The 18228-nt window shown below is 41.7% G+C and overlaps 1 protein-coding gene across 3 annotated transcripts in view; it reads left to right on the top strand.

Moving 5' to 3' along the window:
• Positions 1 to 14643, top strand: part of CHST8 (carbohydrate sulfotransferase 8) — a 356200-nt gene extending 341557 nt beyond the window's left edge. For all 3 annotated transcript variants that reach the window (XM_072117246.1, XM_072117245.1, XM_072117247.1), the window contains one exon: positions 13141 to 14643. In XM_072117246.1, the coding sequence (XP_071973347.1) occupies positions 13141 to 14274 (1134 nt within the window). In that variant the 3' untranslated portion in view covers positions 14275 to 14643. The remainder of the gene's footprint in view (positions 1 to 13140) is intronic.
• Positions 14644 to 18228: the final 3585 nt, after the last annotated feature.

Genomic DNA, 18228 nt, shown 5'->3' on the forward strand with positions numbered 1-18228 from the left:
CAAGCCGTTACCCAAGATAAATCCAAGAAGGATTCTGAAAGGTCCATCTTAAAAGGAGATTATTCTTGTACTGAACCCCTGCAGCTGATGGACCACATCATGACAAATCAGTAGAAAATGCAAAAGCCCACTTTCACATACATTCTTTACACCACACATTTTAAAATTGTTTCAGACACTTGTTGCAAATTGTCACAGGGACTTCATTGGAAATGGGGCATAGTTTAAGATGGAACATAAAAAGTAGATGGTGATAAGTTTGACTAAAGATGTTCCAGGTTTATCACCCAGCATGACTACACTGTCCTACTATCAGACAGTACTATTATATCTGCTCTATTACTTCTATAGTACAGCGATTGTGTCACACAGCAAACACAGTAACATAGAAAAATGGATTTCAACAGGCGCACAATTTGTGGTAGCCTGTAAAAAGGTATCTGTGTTGCAAACTTTACAATGGTCTAAGAACAAATTAATTTATTTTTGGAGATTTGGTCATGCAGGCCACCTTTACAGGCTTATACCCCAATATGCTCCACTGGGGATTCTGGGAAAAAAAATGCAAATAGGTTTTCAAGGATGGTAAAAGGAAAACAATGCCTCAATGCTACCTGTAATAGCCAGCTATATATAAGAGCAAAAACCAGTAAGAAACAGACTTCCAAATGTGAACAGCACTGTTTCAATAATTTAACATCTCATCAACATAGTGTAGGGATTTGATTTGGGTTCTTGAAATTCAGACATTAATGTATAGAGGGAGCTTCCTTGTTTAAGGTAGAACTGACACATAATTTTCCTTTCTGACCATGGAAACTGTTTGCTTACATCTTTCCCAGAAGGATTACATACATTTGGATGGAGGAAGCAGTCAAGACTAATGGAAAAGTCTAGAAAAATGGAATCACTGTGTCTGTGTTTAGACACTTAACAGATCAATAGGGTACACTATGCAGTGGATTTGGCTGAAACGCCAGCCATTGAGGAGAGTTGAGGTCTTGTGATCCACCAGCACTTGCAATTATTTCCACCTTTACGCCAGTACATGTTGCAGCAAAAAAACTTTCAAAGGTGAAAGTTCACATGATGCAGAATATTTTTATGCCAGGTAGGACTCGGTGTAGAAATAAATTCTGCACGGCCGTCACATTATAGATGAAGAGATTTATCTCCCTGTACCAAAGGGTCCGCAACATTATCATACGGTGGTGCACGAGCAAAGGCATATGATAAACTATCCCCATAGGCTGTATAAATACTGTATGTGGTCACAGGCAAAACAGAACAGGGGGAGCAGCTGCCATGCAGTGGGAAATGTATATTTATGCTCCTGCACATAGCCATTTTGTGGACTTGTCTTAGCCGTTGTTTTAACAAATATCCCTATATTTTTTTATGGACTCACACACAAGGCTGCTTCTACGGCCCCATGTGTGAGACAACAGCCCAAGCCAAAATACTCAAAACAGATCCTATTCCTGTCCAGGATTGTGGATCAGGCGGTCTTTTCTCTGATGTCAGTGACATGTGAGGTCCATGGGTCCGTAGTTTGCGGTCTATAAAAAGCACACATTCTTGTGCCAGTAGCATTACAATGAGTAAAGTTTTTTAGTCTTTTTTTCACTTTATCAATAATCCCCTTCATGTATATTTGGGGCCCGGGAGCCTCAGCCATCAGGATTTCAACAATCCCATTTTTTTCAGTATGCTGCATGCCCAGTGTTTCAGAATTTTCTGTGTTACTGTTCTATGAGAGCCAGGTTGAGGTTTGTCTGGCTGTATGAATGCAGATTCTAATAACAGATTTCATAGACATCAGAGTCCTGGCCCAGCTGGAACACAGCAATCTTTTATCACAGCAAATGTCATTTCCAAGACTTTTCACAGTGCTGGACTGTACACCAGATGCTTAAAGTGTGGACAGACATGTCTGGTGGAGTAATAATCATAAACTGGCTAACCATTGACCACTCACTGCAAGCAAGTTTACATGAAGCAAAACTCCTGTGTCACCCACACCATATAATGCACTCTTCCTTTGTCACCCACACCATATAATGTACTCTTCCTACATTCACCAGCCACTTTATTAGGTACACCTGTCCAACTGCTCGTTAACACAATTTCTAATGAGCCAATCACATGGCGGCAACTCAGTGCATTTAGGCATGGAGACATGGTCAAGACAATCTCCTGCAGTTCAAACTGAGCATCAGTATGGGGAAGAAAGGTGATTTGAGTGCCTTTGAATGTGGCATGGTTGTTGGTGCCAGAAGGGCTGGTCTGAGTATTTCAGAAACTGCTGATCTACTGGGATTTTCACGCACAACCATCTCTAGGGTTTACAGAGAATGGTCCGAAAAAGAAAAAACATCCAGTGAGCAGCAGTTCTGTGGGCGAAAATGCCTTGTTGATGCCAGAGGTCAGAGGAGAATGGGCAGACTGGTTCGAGCTGATAGAAAGGCAACAGTGACTCAAATCGCCACCCGTTACAACCAAGGTAGGCAGAAGAGCATCTCTGAATGCACAGTATGTCGAACTTTTAGGCAGATGGGCTACAGCAGCAGAAGACCACACCGGGTGCCACTCCTTTCAGCTAAGAACAGGAAACTGAGACTACAATTTGCACAAGCTCATCGAAATTGGACAGTAGAAGATTGGAAAAACGTTGCCTGGTCTGATGAGTCTCGATTTCTGCTGCGACATTTGGATGGTAGGGTCAGAATTTGGCGTCAACAACATGAAAGCATGGATCCATCCTGCCTTGTATCAACGGTTCAGGCTGGTGGTGGTGGTGTCATGGTGTGGGGAATATTTTCTTGGCACTCTTTGGGCCCCTTGGTACCAATTGAGCATCGTTGCAACACCACAGCCTACCTGAGTATTGTTGCTGACCATGTCCATCCCTTTATGACCACAATGTACCCAACATCTGATGGCTACTTTCAGCAGGATAATGCGCCATGTCATAAAGCTGGAATCATCTCAGACTGGTTTCTTGAACATGACAATGAGTTCACTGTACTCAAATGGCCTCTACAGTCACCAGATCTCAATCCAATAGAGCATCTTTGGGATGTGGTGGAACGGGAGATTCGCATCATGGATGTGCAGCCGACAAATCTGCGGCAACTGTGTGATGCCATCATGTCAATATGGACCAAAATCTCTGAGGAATGCTTCCAGCACCTTGTTGAATCTATGCCACGAAGAATTGAGGCAGTTCTGAAGGCAAAAGGGGGTCCAACCCGTTACTAGCATGGTGTACCTAATAAAGTGGCCGGTGAGTGTATATCACCCACACCATATAATGTACTCTTCCTGTGTCACCCACACTATATAATGTACTCTTCCTGTGTCACCCACATCATATAATGTACTCTTCCTGTGTCACCCACACCATATAATGTACTCTTCCTGTGTCACCCACACCATATAATACACTTTTCCTGTGTCACCCACACCATTTAATGTACTCTTCCTGTGTCACCCACACCATATAATGTACTCTTCCTTTGTCACCCACACCATATAATGTATTCTTCCTGTGTCACCCACACCATATAATGTACTCTTCCTGTGTCACCCACACCATAAAATGCACTCTTCCTGTGTCACCCACACCATATAATGTACTCTTCCTGTGTCACCCACACCATATAATGCACTCTTCCTTTGTCACCCACACCATATAATGCACTCTTCCTGTGTCACCCACACCATATAATGTACTCTTCCTGTGTCACCCACACTATATAATGTACTCTTCCTGTGTCACCCACACCATATAATGTACTCTTCCTGTGTCACCCACACCATATAACATACTCTTCTTGTGTCACCCACATCATATAATGCACTCTTCCTGTGTCACCCACACCATATAACATACTCTTCTTGTGTCACCCACACCATATAATGCACTCTTCCTGTGTCACCCACACCATATAATGTACTCTTCCTGTGTCACCCACACCATATAACATACTCTTCTTGTGTCACCCACACCATATAATGCACTCTTCCTGTGTCACCCACACCATATAATGTACTCTTCCTGTGTCACCAGGGCCGGCTCCAGGTTTCAGTGGGCCCCTGGGCGAAACAGCCTCAGTGGGCCCCTTAACAGTGAACTCATGTGACGGCATTAAAAACAGATAAACTAATAAAGGCTGCAGCCTTTATTAATTATTGGGCCCAGGCTGCAGCCTTTATTAATTATTGGGCCCAGGCTGCAGCCTTTATTAATTATTGGGCCCAGGCTGCAGCCTATATTAATTATTGGGCCCAGGCTGCAGCCTTTATTAATTATTGGGCCCAGGCTGCGGCCTATATTAATTATTGGGCCCAGGCTGCAGCCTATATTAATTATTGGGCCCAGGCTGCAGCCTTTATTAATTATTGGGCCCAGGCTGCGGCCTATATTAATTATTGGGCCCAGGCTGCAGCCTATATTAATTATTGGGCCCAGGCTGCGGCCTATATTAATTATTGGGCCCAGGCTGCAGCCTATATTAATTATTGGGCCCAGGCTGCAGCCTATATTAATTATTGGGCCCAGGCTGCAGCCTATATTAATTATTGGGCCCAGGCTGCAGCCTATATTAATTATTGGGCCCAGGCTGCAGCCTTTATTAATTATTGGGCCCAGGCTGCAGCCTTTATTAATTATTGGGCCCAGGCTGCAGCCTATATTAATTATTAGGCCCAGGCTGCGGTGAAGGCGAAGCCTACATTAATTATTAGGCCCAGCCGCCCAGCCCCAGCCATGCCCACAGTGGCCAGGGCCCAGGCTGCAGCCTCTATAAAAAAAATTTAATGGCCTGGCTGCAGCCGATATTAATGCTTAAGCCCAGGCAGGCTGCAGTGCAGACCCTCACCCAGTCTATATTAATTTTTAGGCCCAGCCCCAGCCATGCCCACAGACTGCCCAGGGCCCCAGGCCAGGCTGCAGCCTCAATAAATTATCATGGCCTGGCTGCAGCCTATATTAATTAATATGCAGCAGCTGGCCCGGGCCCCCACGGTTTAATTAAATAAAAAAAAAAGGGAACTTACCACCAGGATGCAGGTACTCCGTCTCCACTCGGCTCCAGCGATGATCCGTCAGCTCCACTCTTCAGTCTCCTGACTCGTTCTGTCCGGATCACTGACAGACTTCAGCGCAGCGTCCGTCAGGGACGCATGCGCAGTGAAGTCATCGCGCGGCTCAGGCACGTCTATGCGGTGCCTCTGTGCTGATGTCTCCTGGCAGGAGACTCCTGTGTGACGCCGCCCCCCGTCAAGCCCGGCGGCACAGTAAGTGAGCTCGCCGGCGCCGCACTGCCGCAGGATGCCATCGCGGCACCGCTGATGGCATTTAAAAAAAAAAAAAAAAAAATTTTTATTTTTTTTTCATACTCTCCCGGTGGGCCCCTGGGGAGCTCCGGGGCCCCGGCACTTGCCCGGGTCAGCCGGGTGCTGACGCCGGGCCTGTGTGTCACCCACACCATATAATGCACTCTTCCTGTGTCACCCACACCATATAATGCACTCTTCCTGTGGCACTCACACCACATAATGCACTCTTCCTGTGGCACTCACACCATATAATGCACTCTTCCTGTGTCACCCACACCATATAATGTACTCTTCCTGTGTCACCCACACCATATAACATACTCTTCTTGTGTCACCCACACCATATAATGCACTCTTCCTGTGTCACCCACACCATATAATGTACTCTTCCTGTGTCATCCACACCATATAATGCACTCTTCCTGTGTCACCCACACCATATAATGCACTCTTCCTGTGGCACTCACACCACATAATGCACTCTTCCTGTGTCACCCACACCATATAATGCACTCTTCCTGTGTCACCCACACCACATAATGCACTCTTCCTGTGGCACTCACACCATATAATGCACTCTTTCTGTGGCACTCACACCATATAATGCACTCTTCCTGTGTCACCCACACCATATAATGTACTCTTCTTGTGTCAACCACACCATATAATGTACTCTTCCTGTGGCACTCACACCATATAATGCACTCTTCCTGTGGCACTCACACCATATAATGCACTCTTCCTGTGTCACCCACACCATATAATGCACTCTTCCTGTGTCACCCACACCATATAATGCACTCTTCCTGTGTCACCCACACCATATAATGCACTCTTCCTGTGTCACCCACACCATATAATGCACTCTTCCTGTGGCACTCACACCATAAAATGTACTCTTCCTGTGTCCCCCACACCATATAATGCACTCTTCCTGTGTCACCCACACCATATAATGCACTCTTCCTGTGGCACTCACACCATATAATGCACTCTTCCTGTGTCACCCACACCATATAATGCATTCCTCCTGTGGCACTCAAGCCACATTATGCATTCATCCTGTTGCCACTGCACCATATAATGTACTTTTTTTGTGGCACCCACACCATATAATGTGCAACATCCCCCCACTGGCCTTTTCTGGTTTGGGGGCAGCTGGATCCCTTAGGTACCTGAGTGGCTGCTTGAGCACGATCTAGCACTCGTCTGCGGTCACTGTGCTGGGTACTAAGGGAATAGGGCTTGTCCGCAGCCTGAAAGGTCTCTGACAGGTGGAAGGGCAAGAAAGGAGGGATAGGCTGAAGTTGTCAAATATTTCTCCCTTGGGCTACACCGATGCAGGGATCCCTTGGTGATGGTAAATGGGGAGCTCTTGATGTTATCACCCTGGAACACAGCAAAGGCCACAATTGCAGGAACAATTATACTGTTTCAAGGTTGCTAGTTGGGTGGTGTTTGTTAGAGATTGCTCACACCCTGGTATAGGTAGCTTTAGGCTGGAGATTAGGGGTCTCTTCAGCAGGATGATGCAGACTCTTAAAGGTGGAGATCTGCAGGGGCCTGGTATCCCCACATGCCATTTGTCTCTGGGCAGCAAGCCACAGACATATGTGCTTCATCTGAAGCTCAGAAGAGAAGAAGTCTCAGACAAAATTCCAAAGCCCCACAACTTTCCACCCTAACGGTTTATATAAATTTCGGGAGTGTACAGCTCAGGTGTGTTATCTATCAGCAATTTTGTACAATATAATAATAACAATGCATATAACATTAACATTACTCTCAGGCAAATATTAAGCAGTTGCATTACAATTTCCCGACACTTGAGGTCCCACTGAGTTGATTAGGCTCAGCGAACCCTATTAAATGTATGGGGAATTTAGTTTTGCAATAAACTGCGTTGGCAGGGGTGTTGCAATGCACTCCTCCTGTGGCCCCCCATGCCATATAATTCACTCTTTTTGTTTCCACCACACCATATAATGCACTCACCATATTATGGACTCCTCCTTTGGCCCATTCACCGAATTATAATGCCTTTGGCTACCACAATCTGGTTTGCTGCTCTGGATTCCTCCTCTACTTGAATCACCTTGTCCTGTAATAACCATTAGAACACTGAGGGCCAGGTACATTACACATTACTGAAAATAGTATAAAAAGTAAAGTATAAAGTATATAGAATAGATCTAAATAATGCTAAATCTGTTGGCATTGTCTCTCTCAGTATACAGTGTAAGTGTAAGAATAAAATAACTTCATGGCTAGTGAAAAGCAGGTTGGGTCAATACCAGTATAATTTTTGGTTCTGGGCCCACACGCTATTGAAATCAATGGGGACCCGAATAGTTATAAAAAGGGGGTAGTAAGGGCTAGAGGGCTGAAAAAATGTGGAAATAGCAGGGAAGACTTACCGTATATACTCAAGTATAAGCCGACCCAAATATAAGCCGAGGCCCCTAATTTTACCACAAAAACCTTGTAAAACCTATATATTTTTTTCTCGAGTATAAGCCGAGTTTGGGTTTTCAGCACATTTTTTTGTGCTGAAAAACTAGGCTTATACTCGAGTATATAAGGTACTTCCTGAAATGGGCTAAGAAAAATGTTTAAAATATTACCATAATTAAAAAAAAATAATACAAAAAGAAATAATAGTAAAAACAAATTAATTAAAAAAAAATGTTAATGCCACAGCGCTTAACCCCATAGCGCAATAAGACGTACCTGTACGTTTTATTGCGCATGGGGTAGTATGAAGAGGGTTCACGGGCTGAGCCCTCTTCATACACGCCGGGTGCTTGCTTCACAATGAAGCAAGCACCCGTCGCTAACACCCGCGATCGGTGCTTGTACCGATCGCGGGTGTTAACCCTTTCATTGCCGCCGGCAAAGCTGCCGGCGGCATTAACGAGCCGGCGGCGCGTGGGCGCCGCCATCTTGGCTCCGATTGCCGCTCCCCGTGACGTCATCGGGGAGCGGCGATCCGTTGCCATGACAGCCTCGGATCACACAGTGATCCGAGGCTATCATGTTTTAGGCCATCTATTACAATGTGCGATCTGCACATTGTAATAGATGGTGTGCAAAATCCCTATATACTGCCATACTGTAGTATGGCAGTATATGGTAGGATCAATCAGACAACCTAGGGTTAAAGTACCCTAGGGAGTCTGAAAAATAGTAAAAAATTTTAATAAAAAAAAATAAAAAATTATATTAAAAAAACCTAAAAATTCAAATCACCCCCCTTTCCGTAGAACTGATATAAATATAAATAAACAGTAAAAATCATAAACACATTAGGTATCAGCGTGTCCGAAAATGCCCGATCTATCAAAATATAAGAATGTTTTTTTACTGCGTTTAACCCCATAACGGAAAATAGTGCCCAAAGTCGCAAATGGCATTTTTTTGCCATTTTGAAAAATATTAAAAAATCAATAAAAAGTGATCAAAAGGTCGTACAATTCTAGAAATAAAAGCATTGAAAACGTCATCAAAAGTCGCAAAAAATGACACCACCCACAGCTCCATACACCAAAGTATGAAAAAGTTATTAGCGCAAGAAGACGGCAAAATGAAGAATTTTTTTTTTGTACAGGAGGTTTTAATTTTTGTAAATGTATGAAAACATTATAAAACCTATACAAATTTGGTATCCATGTGATCGTATTGACCCAATGAATAAATTAGACATGTCATTTGGAGCGCACAGTGAAAGACGTAAAATCCACGCCCACAAGAAAATGGCGCAAATGCGTTTTTTCACCATTTTCACTGCATTCAGAATTTTTTTCCAGCTTCCTAGTATATGGCATAGACAATTAAATGCCATCACTATGAAGTGCAATTTGTTACGCAGAAAACAAGCCATCACACAGCTCTCTACATGGAAAAATAAAAAAGTTATAGATTTTTGAAGGTGGGGTGTGAAAAATAAAGACGCAAAAACGAAAAAGGGCCTGGTCCTTAAGGGGTTAAAGGTGCTCTGGTTGTTCAGGCAAAGTTATTTACATGGAAGATTAAAGAAGTAATGGGAAAACCACTTGCCCTAACTCTTACTGCTGTGAAAATTCAGCTACTGCATTATTTGCCCATTTTAACTTTAAATTCAAGTAATGCAGAATTTAACCATTTTAAGTTTAAATTTAAGTAATTCTGAATTTGACAAATTTGAAGCTTAAATTCAGGTACTGCAGAATTTGACAATTTCATTTTAAAATGCAGGTAATGCAGTATTTCACTCTCTACCAAAACAATCAAATGCTGTCACAGCAAAGTTGCATGGGATCCATGCCAGGTTCATCTTAATGAACCTGAGGATGTCCACACTAGCTGGGAATAGACGGTTACTCATGTTACTTAGGACTCCACTGGTAGTGCTACACCTATAAGGCATAGAGGACAAGCTCTGGCCACCTGTCCTATTTTCCCATCCAGAAATTGAAAGGGGAAGACCCATTCTTCAGTACCAGGAGTCGTGTGGACAGATAATCTTTCACCATGCAATTCACAGACTGACACAAATAGGTCCACTACTATTTATGGCCAATAGGCTTCACTTTACATATCAAGAAAGTGGTACAGAACTATTAATAAACATATATTAGCAAATTACCTAATATTCTGTCCTCCCACACTTACACACACATTACAAAAACATGAGGAAAAGTGTCCAACCCATTTAAAGCTAAAGAAATCTGTGCACAGCTTTGCAGGCCCATGAAACTCTTTCCCGTTATATCACTGAGCAAATTGCTGTAGAGCGTTGCACGTATTCAGCTGAACGCAGTAAGTTAAAAGCCTATTCTTGTTATGGTGACATGGGGGTCACACAGAAAAGATCAGTCTTTATTTTACAAACCTGCTGAGAAAAATGTTCTGCAGAGTTATCATATTGGAGAATTTCTCTATCCTGCTCTATATGTCCATTTTTAAAATGTAGCATCTTTAGTAATGTAATTATAATGATCTGAACATTTACAATTTAGCTAAACAACAAGTCTAATATATCAAAGAACAGAAGCCAAAAGGAACATCTACCAAGAGACAGTGCGAAGGGGGTACTTTTATTAGGTCCATTTCAAATAGCTATTTCCATTGCAAGATTCACAACAAAATAGATAATTGTTGATGCAAAAGAGTATTCCAATAGTTTATTAAAACTGGCCATAAATGGGTGCTAAGCCACAGGAATAGATACACCCAGGAGGGCTTTGAGGACCCTCTTAACTGGTATAAAATCCAGAACCTTGGAGAAGTTCTGACTTCTCAAGGGAAGTCATAGGGCCAGAGTTCTGGTATTATTGGATCCAGGTGAATCCCTGGATTACATTGATACCAAACCTGACTCATTTGCTATAGTCCCGTCCCGAGATATTTATATCTCTGGAACCAAGGATGCTAGAACCTAATTATTCCTAATTAAATCCTGATGTGTGGAGGTGGAGGAGGCATCATTGATTAGCACCAATGCCAGCTAAGCCTGAGAGAAGAAGCAAAATCATTACATGCAGAGTCTAAGGCTACATTCACACCACGTTTATATGGTTACATACAGCATACATGGTGTATACACTGAGTGAACCCATAGCCTTTTACTGGCAGACAGAGGCAACTTTTCTGCCGCAGCATCCTGAAGGAAACACAAGATGGAAAGATGTAGCAAGCTATGTCTTTTCTACCTAGCTTCCTATTGCTAAGTATACATTGAGCAAAGACTCTAACAGCCTATGAGGGATGGATGCAAATGTACTGCATCCACTCTGACCTCTGCTGAGCGTACGCTCTGGGAGGTCCCCAGTGATATAACTTTCCATATAAGGAAAGCTACATCATTGAGGAAACACCCTGAACATGTTGGCACCTCCTCCTACTTGAAGGAAGGGTGAAGAAGTGGAACCAGATGAAGTATCCCACTGTATGAGCATACAATGGGGTACATCCTATCCATCCATTGTAAGGACGTGTTGGGAATCCACTTGATGTATCCGTATAGTGGGGGAGATATATACGTGATATGAATATAGCCTTTAGGGAAAAGAAGTTGGCTGGTAGTGGTCCTCTTCCACTATATAACTACAGGTAACTTCAACATATTTGTTTTGTCTGTTTTACTGCAAGAATTTAGGAACTCTGAACACTCAGATGTATAGGTTGCATATCCCTAAATGCTCTAAAGTAACTTCACCTTGCCACAACCACTGCTGTTACTGAACTATGCATTGCTGTGCCCTACATCAACACACTGGGGGTCATTTACTAAGGGCCCCAATCGCGTTTTTACATCTGGTTACACAAACTTTACCATTTACCAAGTAAATCTGCCCCATTCTCTCATTTTCTGGATTTATTTTTGGTTCCATTAGAGGCTTTGTACTGTACTATAAAAGTTATTTTTTGAGAGTTGGGTTGTCATTTTAATTTCTACCTTTTTTTTTTAAACTGGTTTCAGGATCACAGTATGTGGAAGTTTTTAGCTTAACAATTTAAACCACTTCCCTACCTGTTATATGTTACCCCAGCTTTGAGCCTAAGGCTTTTAGTGCTATTCCTCTTATAGCAAAAAGCTACCCCAAAAACATCACTCCACACCTCTAATAGATAACATTCTGTTAAAATTAAAACAATAAAATATTTTTGGAAAAGTTTGAGGTGATCAAACTTAAAGTGGTAAAATGTTTATTTTTTTTTCAGTGGCACCTTTATTTCTTCTAGATGTACTAGGAAGGAAATAGTTACAGTGGGTTGAAAAAGTATTAATACACCTTGAACTTTTCCTAATTTTTAAATGATAGTGAACCAAACACAAATGGTATTTTATGTATTTAAATTTTAAAAAATGGTGTGAAAAATAGTGTAGCATAACTATTCAGCCCCTCTGTACTAATCGTGGATGTAAAACCTTTGATTGCTGTCAGCGTAGCCATCAATGTCATTTAAAAGATGGTGGTGGTTGGCACCCCCATGAGGTCATCGGGGAGCATCGATCTGTTGCCATAGATTTTTGAAGGTCGGGAGCGAAAAATGAACAAAAATGGCTGCATACTTAAGGGGTTAAAGAACGTCTCAGGGATTTATGGGAAGGCCGTTCCCAAATGGCATCCTGGCTATATTCCCAAGTCTTATTTAAATTAAACTAAAACTTGGTATTATAAGTGATATTCTCCCATTTATATGCATTTGTATTGATTTATTGAAAAAAACATTCTCTCCATATTGAAATTTTCTATAAAAGTTGTGAAAAAATGTCAACTAAAAGAAATTTGAATCCTGGAAAAATCTGATTCCTTATTGGCCTCCCACATTACTTCCTGCCTCTTGGTTTACCATGATTCTGCAACCCCTAACCATAGGCTGTGTATATAAGTATGTAGATGAGGTGTTTGATCAAGCATTGAAGCTTATATGTGAGACTGCCCTTTCAGGGAGCACCATGACACCTCCATTGATCGGACCTTAACCAAACAGTCAAAGATAACACATGAATATATTATTTCCTGGGAGTAGTGCTGATACAAGCAGCCGTCTCAGTATTGCAGGATATATTTGCTTCTGGTGTGTTTTTGCAGTCTTTCCACATTCTGTCATCTGCTGCAGCAGACGCTTAGTTTTGTGTTGAAAAAGGTATTTGTTTGCCCTGTATCATGAATACACAAATAATAACTCGGTGCGCTCTGACATAGCGCTTGCTAGAACAGTATTTAGATTTGCCAGACAAGATGAGCAATGTTCTTTTCTGTGTGTCTTTTGTGCTGCTGAATCTTGAATAATTCTTTATTCTGTTCACAGGACTGTACATCCAACAATCAATATGGGACTTCAATAGAAGCTGCTGCCAAACAGCTCCTGAACATAAACCAAGATGTGCCGTCGTATCCTCCTTATCAGTATCTGGCTAGTTTACACAGCACCAGTCGCAGGCAGAAAAAGAATATCTTTCTAAGACGAGACAATAAGATATATGCAGAGAAAAAGCTTTTGAAAAAGAGGAAGCATTTCCTTTTGAAAGAGACTCCCATTCTGATGCCCTTGAATGGTTCTGCTGTGGACCTCATGCCGTCGGATTACGAGGACAGCAGTGGAAAATGGAGAAAGCTATATGCAGTTCAAAAGCAACGCAAAAAGCTCATGCAAGACATATGCCTTAAGTACAAGAGCGGTAGTAGGCGTATAATCACCCCTTATCATGTCTCCCGAATCTTTGTGGAAGACAAACACAAGATACTCTATTGTGAGGTTCCAAAGGCTGGTTGCTCCAACTGGAAACGTGTTTTAATGGTTCTTAATGGCCTGGCTTCATCCACTAAGGATATTCAACATAATACTGTTCACTATGGGAACTACTTGAAAAGGCTGGACAGCTTTGACCGGAAAGGAATCTTTAACCGTCTTAACACATACATGAAGATGATCTTTGTCCGAGAACCTTTTGAAAGGTTGGTTTCTGCTTTTCGGGACAAGTTTGAGCATGCAAATAATTATTATCATCCAGTGTTTGGGAAAGCTATTATTTCTAAATACAGACGGAATGCCACCAGGGAAGCACTAAGGACAGGCTCTGGGGTCCAATTTAAAGAGTTCATCCAGTACCTGCTGGATGTTCATAGACCAGTAGGCATGGACATTCATTGGGACCATGTTAGCAAACTGTGCAGTCCATGCTTGATAGACTATGACTTTATTGGGAAGTTTGAGAGCATGGAGGAGGATGCCAATTTTCTTCTGCATCTCATAGGAGCTCCCCAAAACTTGACATTTCCCAGATTTAAAGACAGGCATTCCAATGAGGAAAGGACCACTAGTAAAATCACACAGCAATATTTTGCACAACTGTCCCCTTTGGAACGACAGCGTACCTATGATTTTTATTACATGGATTATCAAATGTTCAATTACTCCAAACCATTTGAAGATTTGTATTGATCACATGAAAAATTGGGAATGTGTTTTCTAGAAAACGTCCACTGGGAAAACATGGTGATAAAATACATGAACTGAAAAAATCTTTGCATTCAGAGATTACCCCTTTAGAGTGTTTTTTTAACTCCTGAACTTGAAATAGGTGATAAATGGATATTTTACTGTCCGTCCTGTCTGATCCCACTGAAATAAATAATATTGGGGTTCCAAAACTGTACTTAACGTGACATTCACACCTATGATTTCCCTTCCCTCTTTCTATTCTGAGATTGAAAGAAAATATTTAAAATTCTCTATTGTATAGATCTTATTTTTGCTGCTTAAAAAAAGAATAAAATGTTTTTAAAATACAATAAAAAGAGCTAGATTTTTCTATGGCGTTGTGTGCTATTTTTAAAAAGAGACTCTACTTTGGTTTACATTCTATCGAAAATGTGTATGGGGCAGTTATAAATGGGAATCATTTCTATGGTAACCAAAATATAGCCATAGTGCAAATATTTATGATTAAAAATCTCTGTATACAGATCTTATACATTATCCAATTTACATATCCTCACATCCATTGAGATTCCATGTTAACACTGTGATGCATGGAGCTACTTACATTTGTATAGATAGCACTACAGGCGGTCCCCTACTTACGAAAACCCGATTTATAGATGACACTGTGACCTCTGGTTAAGCTCTCTGGATGCTTTATAGTCCCAGACTGCAATGATCAGCTGTAAAGTGTCTGTAATTAAGGTTTATTGTTAATCCTTGGTCCAATTACAGCAAAAAATTTTGAAACTCCTATTGTCACAACCTATGAAACCTATTGTGTACGTAACCCAGCAACTGTCTGTATTTTAACTTATTTAAACGTACCCATTTAAAAATATTTTACATTCTCATGAAGCGACATACATAGTCAGAAGACAACAGACACAAAATCTGCAAAAGTTCTTCAAGCCATAGTCTATAAAAGATAAATAGTCCATACAATCTGAACAGAGAAGCCTTAGGATCCGAAGTTAGTGTGTGCGCAGGCCATCAGCCTTTCAGGGACCACCCCTTTGTCAAACACATGCTTGACAAAAGGGATCTTCCCTTTAAAGGGGTATTCCCATCTGGGCATTTACATTTAATTGAATTAATTTGCCATAAATAAACATTTCTTCAATTGGATGTTATGAAAAAAAAATGTTCCTGTGTGAAGTTAATTTCTCATAAATGTAGTCATTCTGTCCCTTAGAAACAAGATAGCTTCCTCGGATATGACCATCTCACATTTAGGAAGCGGTGGGCAGATATGCACTATTGAGCTCTGCCTGACCTCCTGGATTCAGCAATCATTACCACAGGACGGCTGTAGGACATGCAGATGTGTCTGGACATTTCATACAGCAGAGGTGGCAGTATCCGAGGAAGCCATCTCATTTCTAAGGGACTATATCACTACATTTATGAGAAATTATCTTCACACAGGAACATTTTTTTTAATAACATCCAATTGAAGAAATGTTTACATAAGGCAAATGAATTCAATTAAATGTAAATGCCCAGATGGGAATACCCCTTTAAGAACAGAAATCTTGTGACTTTTATCCATTACCTGTCCTAAGTGCATAAGCTTCCACCTTCCAGCATAGCTACAGATTGTGTTGTTGTTATATAGCAATAGATAAAGTTCTACACTGTCCGTATTGGATGTACTGGATTGTCAGCAGGTGAAATGTTCACTGCAAACAAGACTTTATAATGATACTAGTGACAGACAAGTGGTAATGGATAGTCTCAATAATTAATCAGTGGTAACAGTCCATAACTGTATGGAATCCGCATTCAGAACACAGAGGAGACTTTAGCGGACTGTGTGCCTGGTATAATTCTTAATACATTGTATTGATTTCTCACCCATTGTGAAAGGTGTCTCTCATTCTGCCAGGGCTTGTTCAATATCAATCAGTATTATCTCACTTTTGATATACACCCCAGTGAGCAGAGGAAATTGTGTCACTCTCAATGAACAGGTTTGTTACCAGGGGTCAGACGACATATGACATTCCTATCCAATAAGGTAAAAACAAGAATAGAATTGCTTTTTATTTGGTGTCTGTATTCAGTTGTATCATTTTATGGTTTATCTTTTTTATCAGGACAAGATAAATGTGAAATATTGTGTTGCTGTGAAATAATACAAGATTTTTCCCCTGGATTATAGATCTGGTATATCTACCATGTGATATAGTCTCATAGCACCAACATATCCCCTTAATGAAATGTCCCCAAAATCCTATTCCAGGCAGTCCCTGATTTAAGTACACCAGACTTACAGATGACCCCTAGTAACAAACGGACCCCTCTGCCCGCTGTGACCTCTGGCGAAGCTCTCTGGATATTACTATAGTCCCAGATTGCAATGATCAGCTTGAAGGTGCTTGTAATGAAGCTTTATTGATAATCCTTGGTCCAAATACAGCAGAAAATTTTGAAAATCCAATTGTCACTGGGGCAAGATAAAGTTTGTCTGGATCTACAATTATGAACTATAAAAATAATAATGTCCTGATTTGCATACAAACTTACCTAAACAAACCTAAATAACCTATCAGTCCCCGGGTTACGGGGACCAGGCAGTCCCCGGGTTACGTTCATGATAGGGTCCGGAGGTTTGTTCTTAAGTTGAATTTATATGTAAGTCGAAACTGTATATTTTATAATTGTAGATCCAGACAAAAAAAATTGTGGCCTCGGTGACAATTTTTTGCTGTAATGGGAACAAGGATTATCAATAAAACTTCATTACAGACACCTTACAGCTGATCATTGCAGTCTGGGACTATAGTAAAGCATTCAGAAAGCTTCACTAGAGGTCAGAGGGGTCTGTCTGTAACTATGGGTTGTCTGTAAGTCGGGTGTCCTTAAGTAGGGATCCGCCTGGTATGTTGCTATCTATAGGGACAAAAGTTGTAGTTTATTTATAAGAGGAAGATTTCTAGTATTCTACAATGAAAAACACTTAAAACAGTTGATATTGTTATCAGCAGTAGACATCCAACATTTTACCCTTGGGTCACACTACTCAGAAAACTCAGAGTATGGGGCAGTTATAAATGGGAATCATTGTTTTTAGTGGATATCTGCTTTGGTAACCAAAATATAGCCATAGTGCAAATATTTACGATTAAAAATCTCTGTATACAGTTCTTATACATTATCCAATTTACATATCCTCACATCCATTGAGGATATTGAGCTACTTACATTTGTATGGATAGCACTACAGGCTGTCCCCTACTTACGAAAACCCGACTTACAGATGACCCCTAGTTATGACCCCAGAGAAAAAAACAAGAGCCAAATCTCAGGCTTTCCAAGCCTCAGTTAAATAAGTTCATATCAAAACAATTAGAAAAATCAGAACTTGGTAAGATGACTTAACCCCTTAGCGCAAATATTGGACGCTGAGCGCTGAGACTTAACGCTCAAGATCTGGGCCGAGTAGGCATCGGGATACACTGGGTGCCGGGTGTAACTAAAAGCCCCGTGGGCGGAGTGGGCTCCGATTGCGTGTGTTTAACCTGTTAAATGCCGCGGTCACCACGACCGGAGCATTTAAACTGCCTTCTGGGGGTCATTCCCTGAAAGATCAGCACCCCGAGGCTGCCTGCAGGCAGTGCATGTAAGATGGTGTCTATGACACCAGCTAATACCCTGCAATACATCAGTATTAACCCCTTCCCGACATTTGACGTACTATTACTGCATGGCGGGAGGTGCGTTCCCGCAAAATGCCGCAGTAATAGTACGTCATGCTTCTGGCGCCGGCTCCAGACCGGAGCCCGCGCCAGAAGCTGCGGGTGTCGGCTATATATTATTATGTTGACCCCTAACACGCCGCGGTCGCGCTGACCACAGCGTGTCAGGGGCGTTTGACTGTAATCGCCCCCCCCCCTGCGGCGCTTACCGGGG

This window comes from Engystomops pustulosus, chromosome 7, assembly GCF_040894005.1.
Source record: "Engystomops pustulosus chromosome 7, aEngPut4.maternal, whole genome shotgun sequence".
Lineage (NCBI taxonomy): Eukaryota > Metazoa > Chordata > Amphibia > Anura > Leptodactylidae > Engystomops > Engystomops pustulosus.